Below are 18362 nucleotides of genomic sequence, written 5' to 3'. Positions count from 1 at the left end.
TGTAACTTTTTACTCTTTAATACTTACAACCAAGATGATATCTGGCGCGCGTATTGACTGCCCGTCAGAACTGGCGACAAACGAAATCACGTGGCTTAGAATACCGCCATATGACGTAACCTAAAAAAGAAATAAGCAAAATGATTTGATGAAGATGGTCATATTTTTCAAAATTTTTTTTAAAGATGTCGTTGTAAACCAACCTTGTTTCCAGTGTATTCTTGTGGCAACTTCCAGTATAAGATCTTGTTTTGAACGTCCTCCACCACAAATGACTGAAACGTCAGGTCTTTGGTCAGTGGATTAACGAAGAGATCCGAAGAATTTACTGGACTGAGCTCTGATGTGACAAGTGAGAAATTCAACAGCTCATTGACAGAGAAGGTAGATCGAATCTGACAAAAAATAAAAATAAACAACCAACTTGAAACTATTTCAAATTGTGTAAACCAGGTACTCAAGACTGGCTCTAAATTAAGAAAACAAACAAACGAACAAAAAAGATTCAGAACTCTGATTTGTGCGCTTCCCAGCCAGGGGCATGGATTGTTAGGACATGTAGATATCAGAGGTTAATGTTTCACGAAATCTCATTGAAATTACATTCGTCTTTAATGGGAAGTCACAAACGACAAAAATCAGTAAAACACTTTAATACAGATGGTAGAAGGAGATTCATGAATTGTCGTAAAACCAAGACCAAAGTAATCATTCTAGTCAAGAGACCACGATTTTTCTATCAGTCTCTTACTCCAGCCAATCACAAAGGACGCAGACAATACAGCGAACCAATCAAAGCTTGAAGTAATTACATGTGGCTGACGCCAAGCGCGGGAAAACGTGTACGAAGCAGTGACGATTGGTTTTGGTTTCACTTCTGATTGGATGAAATAGTGGCGCGGGTGTTCTAAGCCAATCGTGTGGCGAAGTGACGCAAAACCAATTTCGTTTCGACACTCAAGTGAAAACCGATCTATCTTAAGTTTAAACAAAGCCTGCACTTTATAAACTGACTTAAAATGTTGACTAGGCGCGTGTGTTATCAATATTTGCATGCGGTCAACGTCACAGTTTACCTGTGTCCTGTTGAGCAGAGCACTCTGGCAGCTGTCAGAAACTCCATTACAGAAACATGGTGTACAACCCTGAGGATTGTCAGCTTGGAGATTGAAAAATCCTGGTTTACATGTACCACAACTCACACCACCAACATTGGGCTAAAAACAAGTAAAGAGGACAGTCGTTAAACTAAATTTCAAATTTCCGTTAACAAACTCTGTGAGCAAAAACAGTTCAGTAGTTTTCGGGGAGTACGGAGCGAAGCTAATCTTCTTCCGAATCCTACTTTTAATCACCACGATATCAAAAAGTTAGTACAGTATATTTCGTATCCATGTGCAATCAATCAGTCTTAGGAGCAAACAACAGACGGAAGCTTACCGCGCATTCTTCTTTAGCGAGCTCACTGCAACTCACATCCGATAGTTTTTCTTCCTTCAAACTCACGTCCACTAGCTACTATAGCTATAGGCTTCGCTCTTGCTCAAGCTAGCACACGATGACGACGAAAACAACAACAACAGATATACAACAACAAATCTAAAACAAAGTAAAAGTCTGTTTCTTAACCTTGCACAAACATTTCTCTGCTCCGTTGTCCGCCTTAAGGTTCAAGCTGCCGCGGGAATCACAAGTTTTTAGTCCTGAAACTACGAGAAATGTAGTAAGAAATTACAAAGAGTGTTGCAACGCACAATGTGTATAGAAAACTGGATTTTGCAATGTTAGAAAGAAAGGATAACTGATTATGTTTAACACTAAACGCGCAAACTTGCAAGATACCTGGTACTTCAGTCGCTAGTTCACATTTAGAATGGTGTATCATGGGATTTCCAGTGAAGTTCACCGAACAGCTGTCAAAAATACAATATTATTATAAGATAACCAATGTAAAATAATTGTGACGACAGAAAACATTAACCTAACGCAACGCGTGAAAACTTGTTCAGTTTCCACTCTTTCTTTATCGGTTATTTCAAAACCTCATTCCTCGGCAGTTTTAGAAAACTGCCGAGGAATGAGGTTTCTGTCTTTAATATTGAAACATTGTGTGTGCTTACCAACCTGGAAAGTTTTGTTGAAAGTCAAATGGAACAGCACGTACTTTTCCGAAAAATCCGTTCGGAATTTGTGGACTTCTTTCACTGGTGCTCCTCATTTTTCCGTTGAGAGTGGAAAGTAGGGAATTTCCATCTGCCATCATCAGGAAACAAATAACCGAAAACCTTTACCACTGTTCTACTGCCACTCCAACTCGCTCCTTCTGTATTTCTTAATGTCGTATTGCATTTCTTCACATGCTGAACATATTAAAGCACTAATGAAGCTCAAAACTTACAGCTCACAGTTTCGTCCGGCGTATCCTTCAGGGCACGCATCACATGTTGGAAGACCGTCATCCTCAAGAAAACACGTTCGGCTAAATCTTGAAAAAAAAAAAAAAAACCGCAGGACCTTATAAACAATAGACACAGTGTCTTCGTTCCATGTAACTGACAACTGTACGGTAGTTCACAAATTGCGAACTAGCATTGCATCGTAGTAAAACAGAGTAGAAACTGCAGACAAGATAAAGTTAAAACTGTTTTACGATACGTCAATAACCGTAATTCTAAATAAAACGCATAATAAGTGAAATGTTCTAGTTGTCATTTTTCTTTGGCACTTGACTACGACTTAATGTACTGCCAGACTGAGTTCTGTTATAATACACAATTCGCCATATTTGCCAAGTAACACGTTAAGGACACCACAATTAGATAATAACACTCGTATACAGACATACTGATTTGGCGGTATGGTCAGCGGACATGGACACGGTTGGCAGTCAGTTGGGGTACCCTCCAAGGCGTTTCCAAAGTAACCTGATTGACACCTGTCACAATGTAAACCCTCGGTGTTGTGATGGCAGTCCTAATTAAAATGAACAATCTAGTCATTACAGAAAGTCTATATCCTCAAGAAAACTGCAAATTTTAATCATTGCGAAATCACGCGGTTTGTGTTTCATTCAGAAGCATTCGATAGCTAATAAAGAGTTGGAAGACTTTCCATTTAAACAACCACTCCCTCTTAAAATCTGTAAATTGCTATAAGGAAAATATAGCAGAACATGCATAAAAGCCCAGTTTTAAAGAATATCGGAACTGTCAAGTGAATCTCGGTTATGCACGGAATTCTTCGGCGGACCATCAATCCTAGTTCTGATGGGTTAGTTGTATTCTTGAAAAAGCGAGAGCAGTGAAAAGAACTACTTTAAACACGGCTTTCAGTTGTGCTTTTAATAATATAAGAACAGAGAAACCTAAGCAACTCACGAGACAAGTGCCGTTCTCCTGGTCACAAATGTTGGAATGTTCATTGCACGAGCACTTTATACAATCAGGTCCATCACTTGACCGAGTGTAGCCTGGGGAACAGTACTAACGAAAACAAAATATTAAGTAAAGAGAGAGCAATAAAGGGATTTGAAATAATATCAAAAAAGAAAAGCGAATTGACTTAATTCTGTCCCATTTTTAAGTCACCCAATTTAATGAGCTCAAATTTTTATAACAATCAACAAGTCTTGAAAGACTAGAGGAAAAAAGTGTAGAAGATGTCAAAGTTTTACATCTAAATGATGTTTGTTACCCTGCCTAATGGAATGAAGACGAACGAACACATGATGCAGTAAAAGAGAGGCGACTAAAGGTTATGTTTTTCTTTTAATGGTTTGGTGGTCACCAACTGGAACTTTTCGTGGTATATAAGAATTTCGTTTTCAGAGCTTTTCTCATGAAGTTTGGAAGGGACCCTTACGAACAGATGGTAACGTTTTGGGAGCGAAGTTGGTCAAGTGAGAGTACATCGGAGTAGAACAAAATAATGCGCTTCATAAACCTGGGCCATCAACTTGTAACATCCATTGCTTACATCTTCAAGCTCTGCCATGATTCCTCATGACTAGAATGCTTGTTGAAGAGCAGCACAAATGTCCACAGCTGTATAATTGATGACAAACTTATGACTGACCTACAATGGACCCACAAGACCCCTTGATGTTATTGTGGCATTCGAATCTTTCATTCTCAACCACGATTAGCAAAAAATAAGTAATTTTTTCGACTAGATGAGTTGTATTAAAGTCCCACTCAATTTTTTGAAGTAGGACACATCGCGGTTTCAACTTAGAAACGAAAGGATGGATTACCTCACAAGATAGTCCACTATAGCCCACAGGGCATTCACACTGTTCCACTAACAAGGCCTTTCCAAAGCCCATGTTGTGTGGGGATGCCACGTCAAGGGAAATGTCTTTAATGCTGTAAAAAAAGTAAATCCCTAGTCAGCTAGGAGGAGGGTTTCAATTTTTTATTTAGATATGAAAAGTTCTTCATGTACCTTAATGCAGTGGCACTGGGTCCATCACCATGCGAGGCCCTTACATAGATGGCCTGAACGTCCGATAACACACTCATGAAAGTGTCGCTGGAAGCTGGCTCTCCGTTAGATGAACGCCATTTTGCCTGAATAACAAGAAGAGGGAGCGAACTGGGAAAAATGAGCGGTTTTTAATATGACACATTTTGTTGAGACGGCACTATAAACAGCACCTATCATGTACTGTACGGCATACCTCTGTGAGAGAGACCTCCATTGATGTTTGATAACCCTTAGTACTTGGCGGCTCTTCACGATAAAATACCAAGGTCCCCTGTTTTCCCTGACAAACATACATTGATTCGGATAAGTGACTACAGGATATCAACGCCTGGCACCACTGGAGTAATTCCTTTTCATTCGCTGGATATGTTCACTGTTAAGCTAGGAACATTTTCTAATGAAATTCACAACTAATATGTTTTTGATCTGGCTCGGCTTTTGCCACGGCCTAAAGGAGCAATGTCATGGATGACGCCTTGCAAAATTCAATCTAAAATTTGTTCGCTTGTAATCCAACATATTCTTTCCCAGTGTTACCCATTCTAATTCATGTTCCTTTTTGCTTAACAGATGCCCAAGATGAATCTCTACTTTCGTAAATTATTATTTTAAAGATAGATGATGTCTTTGGTATCAGTTTAAAGAATTCTTGTAAAAAGACGAGCCTGTCTCCTTGACGATGCAATTGCAACTGAAAGCAAGAGAAAATTGTCTCATACAAGTATCTCTTCTAACTCTTTCATGCACTGATTCCTGTGACCGTGGTTGAATCTCTTCTTGAAATACTTCACATTTTATGGAGGAAATGTTACCACCATTTTGGACAGCGATCATTGTAGCGCGCGACTAATGATATTCTAAACAGCTTGCAAACCAAGGTTTAGTACCAAATGTTCAATAAAGACGCGCTGAAACAACTTTAGCTGTTTCCAGGCGTTCGGTTTGGAGACTCGGCTTCGCACTGCTCCCCAACCGTCTGAACGCCTCTCCAGAGTCTAAGAAAACGTGTAATGTAAGCCATTTCTACTAAAAAGAGAATCCATACCACCAATCGAACGGCTTCTATGACCTGACCAGGTGTGGGAGATGGCGTTGTTGTGGTTTGCGTAACAGCCGCAGTTGTTGTTGTTACATCTAAAAAAAGAGATGGCACAGTAAAGATGGTTAAACTGCCAGCGTTCTATTCTTGAGCTAGTCTATACATAAATATAAAGTGCATATTAACTGCAACTCTTAGTGAGGAGGACGCTGTTTGCTGAACAAAAATTTACGGCCGACCTGACATCTTATTGCAGTTGCCTCTAAGAGAGATTATGTCCCTAAAGAAACGTAATCACTATATTTGCTCTCATTCGACCTTGTAATAAGTTTATCCGAGCTCAACCAAATCTCTAAAATCTAATCATTTGACAGGAATGTTTCTAAAATACAAATACATCTTCACTTAGTAGATAGAACAGGACATAAAGATTTCACCCGCCTTGATCTCTAAAGATACATTTTTAAACAAACCTGATGTAGTTGCTTCTGAAGTTACCGTTTTTCTCGACCTCGAAGACACACGGGTGGTTGCTGCAGAAGACGCATATGTCACTGTTGTCATTGTTTCAGAAAGAGGCTTTTCAGTACTGTAAGATGGAAAAGGCTTTGTAGTAGTTACATCATGATCACCATCGGTCGATGTATCTGTTGTTGTGTACAACGTAGCTGATTTTGTTGTTACTGCTCCTGAAGCAGGCTTGTCAGTGCTGTAGGCTGACGGAGGCTCTGAAGTAGTTGTTTCATCATCACCATCGGTCAATGTATCCTTTGTTGTGTACAACGTAGCTGATTTTGTTGTTACTGCTCCTGAAGCAGGCTTGTCAGTGCTGTAGGCTGAAGGAGGCTCTGAAGTAGTTGTTTCATCATCACCATCGGTCGATGTATCCTTTGTTGTGTACAACGTAGCTGATTTTGTTGTTACTGCTCCTAAAGCAGGCTTGTCAGTGCTGTAGGCTGACGGAGGCTCTGTAGTAGTTATTTCATCATCACCATCGGTCGATGTATACTTTGTTGTGTACAACGTAGCTGATTTTGTTGTTACTGCTCCAGAAGCAGGCTTGTCAGTGCTGTAGGCTGAAGGAGGCTCTGTAGCGGTTATATCATCTTGATCATCGGTCGATGTATCCTTTGTTGTGTACAACGCATCTGATTTTGTTGTTACTGCTCCAGAAGCAGGCTTGTCAGTGCTGTAGGCTGAAGGAGGCTCTGTAGCGGTTATATCATCTTGATCATCGGTCGATGTATACTTTGTTGTGTACAACGTAGCTGATTTTGTTGTTACTACTCCTGAAGCAGGCTTGTCAGTGCTGTAGGCTGAATGAGGCTCTGAAGTAGTTGTTTCATCATCACCATCGGTCGATGTATCCTTTGTTGTGTACAACGTAGCTGATTTTGTTGTTACTGCTCCTAAAGCAGGCTTGTCAGTGCTGTAGGCTGACGGAGGTTCTGAAGTAGTTATTCCATCATCACCATCGGTCGATGTATACTTTGTGGTGTACAACGTAGCTGATTTTGTTGTTACTGCTCCTGAAGCAGGCTTGTCAGTGCTGTAGGCTGACGGAGGCTCTGTAGCGGTTATATCATCTTGATCATCGGTCGATGTATCCTTTGTTGTGTACAACGCATCTGATTTTGTTGTTACTGCTCCAGAAGCAGGCTTGTCAGTGCTGTAGGCTGAATGAGGCTCTGTAGCGGTTATATCATCTTGATCATCGGTCGATGTATCCTTTGTTGTGTACAACGCATCTGATTTTGTTGTTACTGCTCCTGAAGCAGGCTTGTCAGTGCTGTAGGCTGAAGGAGGCTCTGTAGCGGTTATATCATCTTGATCATCGGTCGATGTATACTTTGTTGTGTACAACGTAGCTGATTTTGTTGTTACTACTCCTGAAGCAGGCTTGTCAGTGCTGTAGGCTGAATGAGGCTCTGAAGTAGTTGTTTCATCATCACCATCGGTCGATGTATCCTTTGTTGTGTACAACGTAGCTGATTTTGTTGTTACTGCTCCTGAAGCAGGCTTGTCAGTGCTGTAGGCTGACGGAGGCTCTGTAGCGGTTATATCATCTTGATCATCGGTCGATGTATCCTTTGTTGTGTACAACGCATCTGATTTTGTTGTTACTGCTCCAGAAGCAGGCTTGTCAGTGCTGTAGGCTGAATGAGGCTCTGTAGCGGTTATATCATCTTGATCATTGGTCGATGTATCCTTTGTTGTGTACAACGCATCTGATTTTGTTGTTACTGCTCCTGAAGCAGGCTTGTCAGTGCTGTAGGCTGAAGGAGGCTCTGTAGCGGTTATATCATCTTGATCATCGGTCGATGTATACTTTGTTGTGTACAACGTAGCTGATTTTGTTGTTACTACTCCTGAAGCAGGCTTGTCAGTGCTGTAGGCTGAATGAGGCTCTGAAGTAGTTGTTTCATCATCACCATCGGTCGATGTATCCTTTGTTGTGTACAACGTAGCTGATTTTGTTGTTACTGCTCCTAAAGCAGGCTTGTCAGTGCTGTAGGCTGACGGAGGTTCTGAAGTAGTTATTTCATCATCACCATCGGTCGATGTATACTTTGTGGTGTACAACGTAGCTGATTTTGTTGTTACTGCACCTGAAGCAGGCTTGTCAGTGCTGTAGGCTGACGGAGGCTCTGTAGCGGTTATATCATCTTGATCATCGGTCGATGTATCCTTTGTTGTGTACAACGCATCTGATTTTGTTGTTACTGCTCCAGAAGCAGGCTTGTCAGTGCTGTAGGCTGAATGAGGCTCTGTAGCGGTTATATCATCTTGATCATTGGTCGATGTATCCTTTGTTGTGTACAACGCATCTGATTTTGTTGTTACTGCTCCTGATACAGGCTTGACAGTGCTGTAGGCTGAAGGAGGCTCTGTAGCGGTTATATCATCTTGATCATCGGTCGATGTATACTTTGTTGTGTACAACGTAGCTGATTTTGTTGTTACTGCTCCTGAAGCAGGCTTGTCAGTGCTGTAGGCTGACGGAGGCTCTGTAGTAGTTGTTTCATCATCACCATCGGTCGATGAATCCTTTGTTGTGTACAACGTAGCTGATTTTGTTGTTACTTCTCCTGAAGCAGGCTTGTCAGTACTGTAGGCTGAATGAGGCTCTGTAGCGGTTATATCATCTTGATCATCGGTCGATGTATCCTTTGTTGTGTACAACGCATCTGATTTTGTTGTTACTTCTCCTGAAGCAGGCTTGTCAGTGCTGTAGGTTGACGGAGGCTCTGTAGTAGTTGTTTCATCATCACCATCGGTCGATGTCTCCTTGGTTGTGTACAACGTAGCTGATTTTGTTGTTACTGCTCCTGAAGCAGGCTTGTCAGTGCTGTAGGCTGAAGGAGGCTCTGTAGCGGTCATATCATCTTGATCATCGGTCGATGTATCTTTTGTTGTGTACAACGGATCTGATTTTGTTGTTACTTCTCCTGAATCAGGCTTGTCAGTGCTGTAGGTTGACGGAGGCTCTGTAGTAGTTGTTTCATCATCACCATCGGTCGATGTATCCTTTGTTGTGTACAACGTAGCTGATTTTGTTGTTACTGCTCCTGAAGCAGGCTTGTCAGTGCTGTAGGCTGACGGGGGTTCTGTAGTAGTTATATCATCTTGATCATCGGTCGATGCGTCTGTTTTTGTGTGTGTGCTTGGTATTGTTGTCGCTGTTCTAGATAATGGTACGTAAGTACTATAGGGTGAAGAGGGCTCAGCAGTGGTTGTTTCATCTTGAACGTCAGTGAATGCGTCTTTTGTTGTGTAAAACGTTCCTGGTATTGTTGTCCATGGTGGAAAAGTTGGTGTTTGTGTGCTGTACGCTAGCAGAGGCCCAGTAGTAGGTGTGTCATCTCGACCATCAGTCGACGAACTCACGGGAGAGGATGAGGTTGGGACCGATGTCACTTTCACCGAAGTAGCCCCTTCAGTACTGTAGGCTGAAGATGGCGCAAAGGTGGTTTTCTCGTCTTGATCATCGGTTGATGCTTCCGTTGTCGTGTGAAACGTTTCAGGTATTGCTGTCAATGTTTCCGAAGTAAGCTTTTCGCTACTGTAGACTGAAGAATGATCAGCAGTGGTTGTTTCTTCTTGACCGTCAGTGAATGCGTCCTTCCTTGTGCGAGGCATATCTGGTATTGTTGTTCCTGTTGGAATAGTTGGCTTGTCCGTGCTGTAGACTGATCGAGACTCACTAGTTGACGTTTTATCTCGACCATCAGTTAAAGAACTCACAGGAAAAGATGTAGCTGGTACCGATGTCACTAACTCCGAAGTAGGCCTCTCAATACTGTAGGCTGGAGATGGCGAAAACGTGGTCTTTTCATCTTCATCATTGGTTGATGCTTCCATCGTCGTGTGAAACGTATCTAGTATTGTTGCCACCGTTTCTGATGTTAGCTTTTCACTACTGTAGAGTGAAGGATACTCAGTAGGGGTTGTTTCAACTTGATTGTCAATGAATGCATCCGTTGTTGAATGCAATGTATCTGGTATTGTTGTCCTTGTTGGAAAGGTTGACGTTTCAGTGCGGTAGGCCGAAGGGAGCTTAGTAGTGGTTGTTTCATCTCGGCCAACGATGATTGATGTGTCTGTTGTTGTAAAAAGTCTGTCTGGCACTGTTGTCTCCGTGTCCGAAGTAGGGATGTCAGTGCTGAAGACTGAAGAGGGCACAAAAGTGGCTGCCGCATCTTCACCATCGGTCGATGTATCCGTTGTCGTGTAGTATGTGACCGGTATTGTTGTTACTGTGTCTGAAGCAGTTCTATCAGTGGGTTGTGCTGAAGACGGCTGAGTAATCTTTGTTTCATCTTCACCATCGGTTGCTGAATCCGTTGTTGCGGGGAACGTGTCTGGTATTGTTGATACTGGGTCAGAAGTAGGCTTGTCAGTGCCGTGGGCTGAAGAAGGCTCAGCAAAGGGCGTTTTATCCTGAGCATTAGCCGCTGTACCTCTTGTAGTGTACAACAAATCTGGTATTGTTGTTACTGTTTCTGGAGGCCTTTCAGTAGTGTAAACTGAAGAAGGCGCGAAAGTGGTTGTGGCGTAGTGACCATCGGTATCGGTGGTCACGTAATTCGTATCTGGTATTGTTGCTACTGCGTCTGAAATAGGTTTCTGAGTGCTGTAGGCAGAAGAGGACTCAGAAGTGGTTGTTTCATCTTGACTATCTATTAATGCAACTGGTATTGTACTGTAGGCTGAGGTAGGCTGAAATGTGGTTGCCTCACCTTGGCCGTCAGTAAACGTATTCGGTGTTGGCTGAAACGTATCTGGCACCTGTACCGTTTTCAAAATAAGGGTGTCCGTAGTGTAGGCTATGTTTGTTTCATCTTGACCATCAGTAGATTCATCCCATATAAAGGAAGATCTCTCAGGTATTGTTGTCATTGCTACCGATTCAGGGCTATCAGTACTGTAGGCTGAAGAAGACACAAATCTGGCTTCTTCATCTTGACCGTCAGTGAATGCATCCGGCGCTGTAAAGGACGCATCTGGTATCGTTGATGTTGTCTCTGAAGTAGGCCCGTCAGTACTCGAGCCTGGAGATAGCAGGAAAGTTGTTGTATCACCCTTGCCGTTGGTAAATGCATCCTTTGCTGTGGAAGACACAACTGGTATCGTTGTCGTTGCTGTCGCTGTCGTTGCAGCAGTTGTTAGGTGTTCTGGTTTGGCACTAGCTGTACTCGGAACTCTCCCAGTGTGTTTATCTTGATCAATAACTAGTTCGATGTCTTCGTCGGGGCTTGCAGTAGTCATACTACCGATCTTTCCAGTTGTAAAAATTGCTTTACCATCAATAGTCGGCTGCTGTGGTGTCCCCGGTTTTTTGCTAGGGGAGAACACAGTGTGAACTGGAGTTGTAGGGCTTTTTGTAGAATGTTTAAAGTTATTAACCTGGAATGCAGTTTGCTCAGACTCTACCTTAGATCCAAATATTTCCTTGTTAACTTCTGTGGAAACAGATGAGGAACTGGTAGCCAGCTCTACAACACGACTATTTGTAGACGGCGTATTGGGAGCAGAGGTCACTTCGTCCGAATCGCCCAAGGACGGATCATCAATTCCAGATGCATCAATGTCACCTGTCTCTTCGTCGCGGACATTGTCAATGTTATAATTAGCTACAAAACCCCTGCTGTTCAGTATTTCACGTAAACTTCTAAGGTATCTGGATGGATTCTTTACAGAACGATCCGTTATCCTGTTACCACCGTGGTACTTGACAGTGTAGCGGAGCTTTCCACCATAACTTGATAGCTTTGATAACAAAAAATAGCAAGCCATTTTGTCAATAGATATCACCTACAGTAGTTACGCAAGCCATAATGGCATTACATTGACTGGCTTGAGATAACATATCTTAATTATCCGATTTATAAAACTGCTGCTGGTCCCCCCAAAAATGACTTCTCCTGAAATGTGCGTTCGATTTGAAACATTCATGTGGACATTTTACCTAAAAGTCATTACCTAAAACGTGTCAGGAAAGAAAACCTTAAAAGAGACACAACTGTATGACTATCCAAAATACCTTGATTCTTTTTCTCAACACAAACTACAGCGCTGGTCTAAACAAACCATTGAAAATTTCAGCGAAAAATACTTTTCTAAAGCCACGGAGTGAAAAATGGAAATCAAATCTTTACCTTGTTTCCTAAAAGTTCCTTTGGCAGGGTCCAGTAATACTGGTTTCCTTTAGACATGTTATGTGCCACAAGCGCATTGTTCAAGTGGTCAGCAGTGTAGGTAATACCGGGCACATCAGATCCATTCACATCAACCAAATGCATAATGGGACGGGTGCTCTCATTTTTGAGTTGTATTTCAAGCTGCAATAAGCGAGACAAAGAAAAGAAGTTGTGACACAAGAAATGAGGGAAGCAAACTGCTTTGAATAACTCATAGGTAAAACGTTTGAAGACACTCTTCCCCTGTTTCACAGGAATTCTTGTAGAGTGTTTATGGTTCCCTATTTTTCCTTGCGTTTGTCGAGATCGTACGCATATTTCAACGGCCGCCATCTTGACCATCTTCGTTCCAGACGGCGAGTGCAATATCTGTTGCGCGTAACTGGATTGGTCCTATCCCACGATTGCTCTAGTCATCTGAAACCAAGATGGTTGCTATTTGAAGTATGCATCAGATCCCGACGTAAATGTGGGACTGTAAATAGTCTTTTTGTCTTTCAAGCTCTACAGTTGAGTGGCGTAGTATTTTTTTAAGTTAGGACGAACGAAGGGAAACTGAGATCTAGTTACGTGACGTTCACACTCGGCGGATTTATTAACTGTAATCCAAGCCGCCACTTCAACTTGACCAACCTTACTGGAACTGGCCATTTATAAAGGATAAAGAGAATGACTACGCACTTAAGGAACAATGTTATCTATCGTTTTGCCCTAACGTCTGACTCTGCACGCCACAAAAGACAGTTTTCAGGTCTTTTATCTCTATGACCTTTGGTTATAACAAGCATAAGTCAAATTAAGTAGGACGTAATGACTATTAAGATGAAGAGCAAAGCGGGAATAAGGACTGTCTAGACGAACGGGAGAAATCGGGTTAAAACGCAGTAAAAGGTTTCTTACAACGATTTCGATCAGAAGAGTTCAGATTGGAGTTGACAAATTGGATTTTACCTACCCTGTCTCGGTACAAGTTTGCACTGCTGCAATTTTGTGAGCGTCCCATACAGTAGCACGACACACAGCGTTCCTGAACTGCATAGGGTTGCTCGTCTGGGCTACAAAAGCCATCTGATGGTAATAAAAATTTTCTTTTAAATATGATTAGAGGAAGAAACCTATTACGCAAGGTTGCACTATGCTCAATTTTTACCTAGGGGCCTTTCTTAGATCGAGGAGGTCAGCAGCCAACACACCGGTACTTAAGCAACGGTTTTTATCCTCTTTTTGGTAAGCAGGACATAATTTGACGGTCTGTAAGGGTGCAATGTTTGCACCACAAAACATACATTTCAGCCGAACTTCGCTTTTCTTGTGGGCCATTTAACCGACCCATTCCTTCGTGAGAATTGTTTTAAGGAAACTGTTCAACTCAGCTACAGTGGAACCTCGTTAATACGGTAACCAGCGGGTCACAAAAATCTGGCCGTATTAACGGGGTGGCCGTATTTAAGGGTTCTTTAAATAAGAATATGACTGACTCAGCTTTTGCTCGGGCCAGAATAAAGTGGCCGTAATAACGAGGTCGCCGTATTAACGGGGTGGTCGTAAGGCGGTGTTCCACTGTATTCTATTCAACGGGTTTATTCCAGGTTCAGGAAGTCAGAAACTGGTATCAGTCTGTGCATGACGAATGAAACGAGTAGACACAAAAAGCCCGGAATAAAAGTAAAACACCTTGCAGTGGTACTGACTACTACATTCAGTGCCATCGCTTCTCCCTCTCTCTTTCACGTTTAGGTATTTCCCATATACAACCATGGTTAGAAGTGTTTGATTATGTTCAGGCCTGTAGGTCAGGATAAGAAGCACAGTTACCTGGTCTTATGGGAGCACATTGACTATCAATATGACACATCTGGTGGAGTTTTTGAATAACAGTCTCTGAAAGGGCACAATAGTAAATGTAAAACTCGTCAATGTATCCTGAGAGTTTAAACTCCAACGCCTCGTTGATTGAGTATTTGCCAATAGTAGTAAACTCACTCCACGCTACCTCCAGACGTTCACCATTGGACTCGCCTTGCAATATTTCCTTTCCATTAATAAACACTGAGGCTCGGTTTCTGCGTGCGTCATATTGCGCCACAATATGTGTCCACATATGGGGTGCTACAACTGGGTTTGGGCTTAACAGTGCAAAAGTCGCTCGTGGCGGACTCGTTTCAAAGTATAACCACGTCACATGACCTTGAGCAATCTCAAATCGAAGTTCACCAGTTTGCCCTTTTATGAGAAGAATCGGTTGAATGCCAGAGGTGGTTTGCAAGTTAACCCAAACGGAAATGGTGATTGCATCGGTTACCTTTGCATATTTTGCACTCTTAAATTGCACGACTTCAACGTTCACGTTTGCAAAGTTGCTGCACGGCGCGTCGGCAATGTCGGCTATACGGGACTGGGCACGGCGTACGTCATGTTTGTCGTGTACTAAGTCAGCGGTTGCATTGTCAAATCCAAGGTGCAATTCGGGCGTGCAACATCCTGTCAAAGTAGAGAAACCTCTATGAAAAGAAACTAATTGATGGATTAAGGAAAGGGAATATAAGTTAGATTTTCCACTCTTGCCGCTTTTTTGGACGGTAATTCGGGGTGGGCATACTTCACAAAGTTTTTGGTAGGGGTATGTCTTGGGTTTCGCCAGAAATTTCAAGTGATTTCAGTTCATAACTCGATAGGTTTACAAATAAGTTGCAAAACTTTACCCCCTTTGTTTTTTTGCCTGTGTTTGCTTGCTTGTCTCAAAGTTACCTGTTGGAAAATACGTGTCTTTTTTGTAGACAGCACAGACAAAGTATGTCATTTTCTGCTATCCATAGCTACAGCTGCATTAGTTTGATTCTTATGGAACATGCTCTGACCAATTTAACAATGACAACAATATAATCGGTTCAGACGTTTCGTTTACTTGCTACTTAACGTTTTCGTTCATTTCTATTCCCACTCTCCTGAATATTCATACGATTTTTGTTTGGGGCGAGCGAAAAGGGCAGGCCCGGGGGGTGACCTAACAGATCTGGACGAGGATGTTTCGTGCCAAATTTTTCCGCAGCATTGCTACACGTGTGCAAGAAAAGCTGACAAATTTGATTGTGCTTTTCCAAAGATACTCTCTAACTCGGCAACGGGGAATCGGGAAATCGGAAAACATAGAAAGGGGAACGGAGAACGGGGAACGTGGAATCCCTAAAAAGGGGAATCTCTAAAAGGGGGAATCTTGAAAACGGGAATCTCTAAAAGGGGGAATCTTTAAAACGGGAATCTCTAAAAGGGGGAATTTCTAAAACGGGAAATCTCTAAAAGGGGGAATCTCTAAAAGGAGGAATCTCTAAAACGGGGAATCTCTAAAAGGGGGAATCTCTCCCTGAACAATAGCTAATGATGTTAATCTCCCGCTACGATTTGCCGCGTTGGTCGCAATGAGAACATGCTGAGGTTAACAATCCCTCATCGCTTCGTAAATCTGTTCCGCATATAAAAGCGAGGGAAGGTCGCATCGTTATCACTCTTTAAGAATCGATCAAGTTTTAATTTAAGTTTCAAATGAGGTATGATCTCACAGGACATTTTAAAGGAATATCAAAAGGCTTCTGGAGTTTCTGGAATTTATCAATGTTGTGAAGTTAAAAGTGTAACATAACACATTTATAACTCTCGAGATTAATCCTGTCAACATACAACACGCCACAAACCTGGTGGTCTATTGCTTGCCGGAGGATTCTCATCTCGGATAGCTGACTCATAATGAATACCTCTGTCATAAATTCCTTTGCTTTCCTCGGGCGAATTCCGCTTGTCAACCGATAAGCTATCTGGGAACTAGATAAGGAAAAAATTGAGACATTTAAAAATGCGGAGAATGTTTACAAACCTTGTTAGCCAAGACGAAAATCTCTATAAAATTCTGTCTAATCCGATGCCTGGCCTAGTAAGAGCTGTGTTTTTTAAGCAGGCCGTGAAAGAAAGGGCAAGATTGGTTTGAAAATCAAAAGCTTTATCGTTCACAGCGTCTATATTATTCGGATGATTTTATCATTGACATAGTTTTGATAAGACCTCCTTTGGGTGCCATATCGGTTTCTCCCGCGATTCAAAGGCTCAGTAAATAAATCATCAAAGGAATGTATTTGATCTGAGGCCTATGAAAACAAGGCAGCTACAGGTTGACGGTTTAAATAATATCTTGAATAATTTTCAAAGTAAAACCTCTGAAGAAAATTTGGTCCAAAATCAATGAAAAAGTAACTAAATGCCTTCAGTTTCATTACCTTTTCTTGTCGATGAGTCTTTGTTTGCAATACATCCGATTCGATTGAAATATTTCAAAATGTTTATTTATTTACTTTTCACGAATAGAATTGTAAGCACGCAGATAAGCACTGTGCATAGCAAATTTCCATCTTCGATAAAATGTTCTGCGACTAATCTTCAAACAGGGTTTTTAGAATACACCGTATATGCGTGATGTCCTCCGGGTGCCAGGCCCCACGGATACAATTTCAGATTTCGGTCTGTTCAAGTAGAGGAATATATCAGTCTTGCTAAACCCAGAGGCGTGCTTTGTATTGTAAGCCGAAACAGTGCAAAGGTAAAATAATTCTCTGGAGATGCGTGCACTACATTATTTTGGGAATCACGCTGCGAAATCCAAAAGTAGGCTTCGCGTACCCACAGGCTGGATCAAGTTCTTTTTCATTGTTGCCGCATCAACGAAAATTTCACGCTCATTCCTAACTGAAGTAAAAAACCCTCACCTGTAAAGATCGGCTGACAATAAACTGGAGCAGGACCAGGAAACCAAACACGCATGGTAACGTATGGGAATATCGAGGCCACATCACGTTGGAGAAGAGTTTGTTCCCTGAGTTGCCACTCGGCAGAGGGTACTGAGGAAACTGTATACTTGGATCTTTGCAGCAAACAGATACCAGCTTAATTATCTCGATAGCCTTATCTCCAACCTTGTAAGTGCAAAGAAAATAGCGAGCCCGAGGTCGCGTAGATGGTTAGTTGGCGGAAGTTGGATAATTGCGTTGAGAGGTTTACCCATCGCGACACCTAAGAACGCACTGCGATTGGTGGAGACGCTTGTATCTACTGCACAGCGCAACGCGACAGATGTAACACACAAAAAACATACTCTTCGCTATTTACCACGAAAAGCTATAATAAAAGGATAAATGAGCGTTTGTTAGGATTGTATGCGTGGGAATGTAAAAGGTGAAAGATAAAGTCTGCATTAGGCCAAGTGGTCCCAAGTGGTCCATTCCGCCTGACTTTATTTCCGTGTTCCGTAGCATGAAGCGACTTGGAGTCCCAACTAGGAACATGTCTACTCCCTCCTAGATGGGATACCAATCTATCGCAAACCTAGCAATGTATACTCCCATAAAAACAAGAACATTTTTAGGTATGAATTTCTCTCTTGAAAACTTCTTTTATCGCCTATTTAAACGTCCACTCTTATCAGCACGAATTTCTGTAACATTGCATGAGCAAATAAACAGATCGTTTCCTATCGATTTCAAGTGTTGCGTGTTTGACGTTATCTTCTCATGTAGCTGTCACTTGTCAAGGTTGCGTGTGGTGATAACACAACACAGATACCGCAGTCATCCCATTCCCTCTATGACCAGAAGCTTGAGCTGCGCCTAAACTCTCTTGCCTAAACTGTCATGGGTATACCAATACCAAGTATTCATTCAACTATCCTTCCTTTTTCTCCTTTTCATAGGGTTAATTGTTCTCTATTTGTCATGACATCTTTTGTTACCGCTTTGGACGAGAGTTAATCATGGCAGATTTAATGTGATTTTTTCACTTAGAAAAGTAAACACATTCTTTGTACGTTACTAAACGAATAAAGGAAAAGAATCACTGAAAAATATCGACTCTGACGAGTTATACACATCAATGCTTGCTTTTGCACCATAAAAAATACCCCCTTATGTCACTGAGAACTGCAAACAGGTTACATGACTGCGGCCACTGTTCTCTCGTGTTTATTAAGGAGAACAAGAATGTATTTTTCGGTGTTAGAGTACAAGCTATGCGGTGAAAAGAGTGTAAAGGTAAAACCTGTCATGCAATGAAACGGATACATGCAACCGCAATTTAATGAATGTCAACGACAGGAAGAA

The 18362-nt window shown here is 41.9% G+C and overlaps 1 protein-coding gene across 1 annotated transcript in view; it reads right to left on the bottom strand.

Annotated features, from left to right (window-relative positions):
* The window catches only part of LOC110047444 (basement membrane-specific heparan sulfate proteoglycan core protein-like), a 46468-nt gene extending 32047 nt beyond the window's left edge, over positions 1-14421 (bottom strand). The window contains exons 1-18 of the mRNA XM_089282382.1: positions 14041-14421; positions 13181-13293; positions 12184-12366; positions 9089-11794; positions 7968-8383; positions 5998-6527; positions 5531-5619; positions 4679-4765; positions 4444-4568; positions 4253-4364; positions 3378-3482; positions 2846-2973; positions 2399-2485; positions 1843-1913; positions 1630-1703; positions 1077-1217; positions 204-395; positions 28-120 (exon numbers count right to left, since the gene is read on the bottom strand). Of these exons, the coding sequence (XP_089138508.1) occupies positions 28-120; positions 204-395; positions 1077-1217; positions 1630-1703; positions 1843-1913; positions 2399-2485; positions 2846-2973; positions 3378-3482; positions 4253-4364; positions 4444-4568; positions 4679-4765; positions 5531-5619; positions 5998-6527; positions 7968-8383; positions 9089-11794; positions 12184-12366; positions 13181-13293; positions 14041-14326 (5538 nt within the window). The 5' untranslated portion in view covers positions 14327-14421. The remainder of the gene's footprint in view (positions 1-27; positions 121-203; positions 396-1076; positions 1218-1629; positions 1704-1842; positions 1914-2398; positions 2486-2845; positions 2974-3377; positions 3483-4252; positions 4365-4443; positions 4569-4678; positions 4766-5530; positions 5620-5997; positions 6528-7967; positions 8384-9088; positions 11795-12183; positions 12367-13180; positions 13294-14040) is intronic.
* Between the last annotated feature and the right edge of the window lie 3941 nt (positions 14422-18362).

Source organism: Orbicella faveolata, unplaced genomic scaffold (assembly GCF_042242905.1).
Source record: "Orbicella faveolata isolate gen_17 unplaced genomic scaffold, um_ofav_v1 contig_12, whole genome shotgun sequence".
NCBI lineage: Eukaryota > Metazoa > Cnidaria > Anthozoa > Scleractinia > Merulinidae > Orbicella > Orbicella faveolata.
The sequence above is the reverse complement of the archived record's forward strand: the minus strand, read 5'-3'. Positions and strand labels throughout refer to the sequence as shown.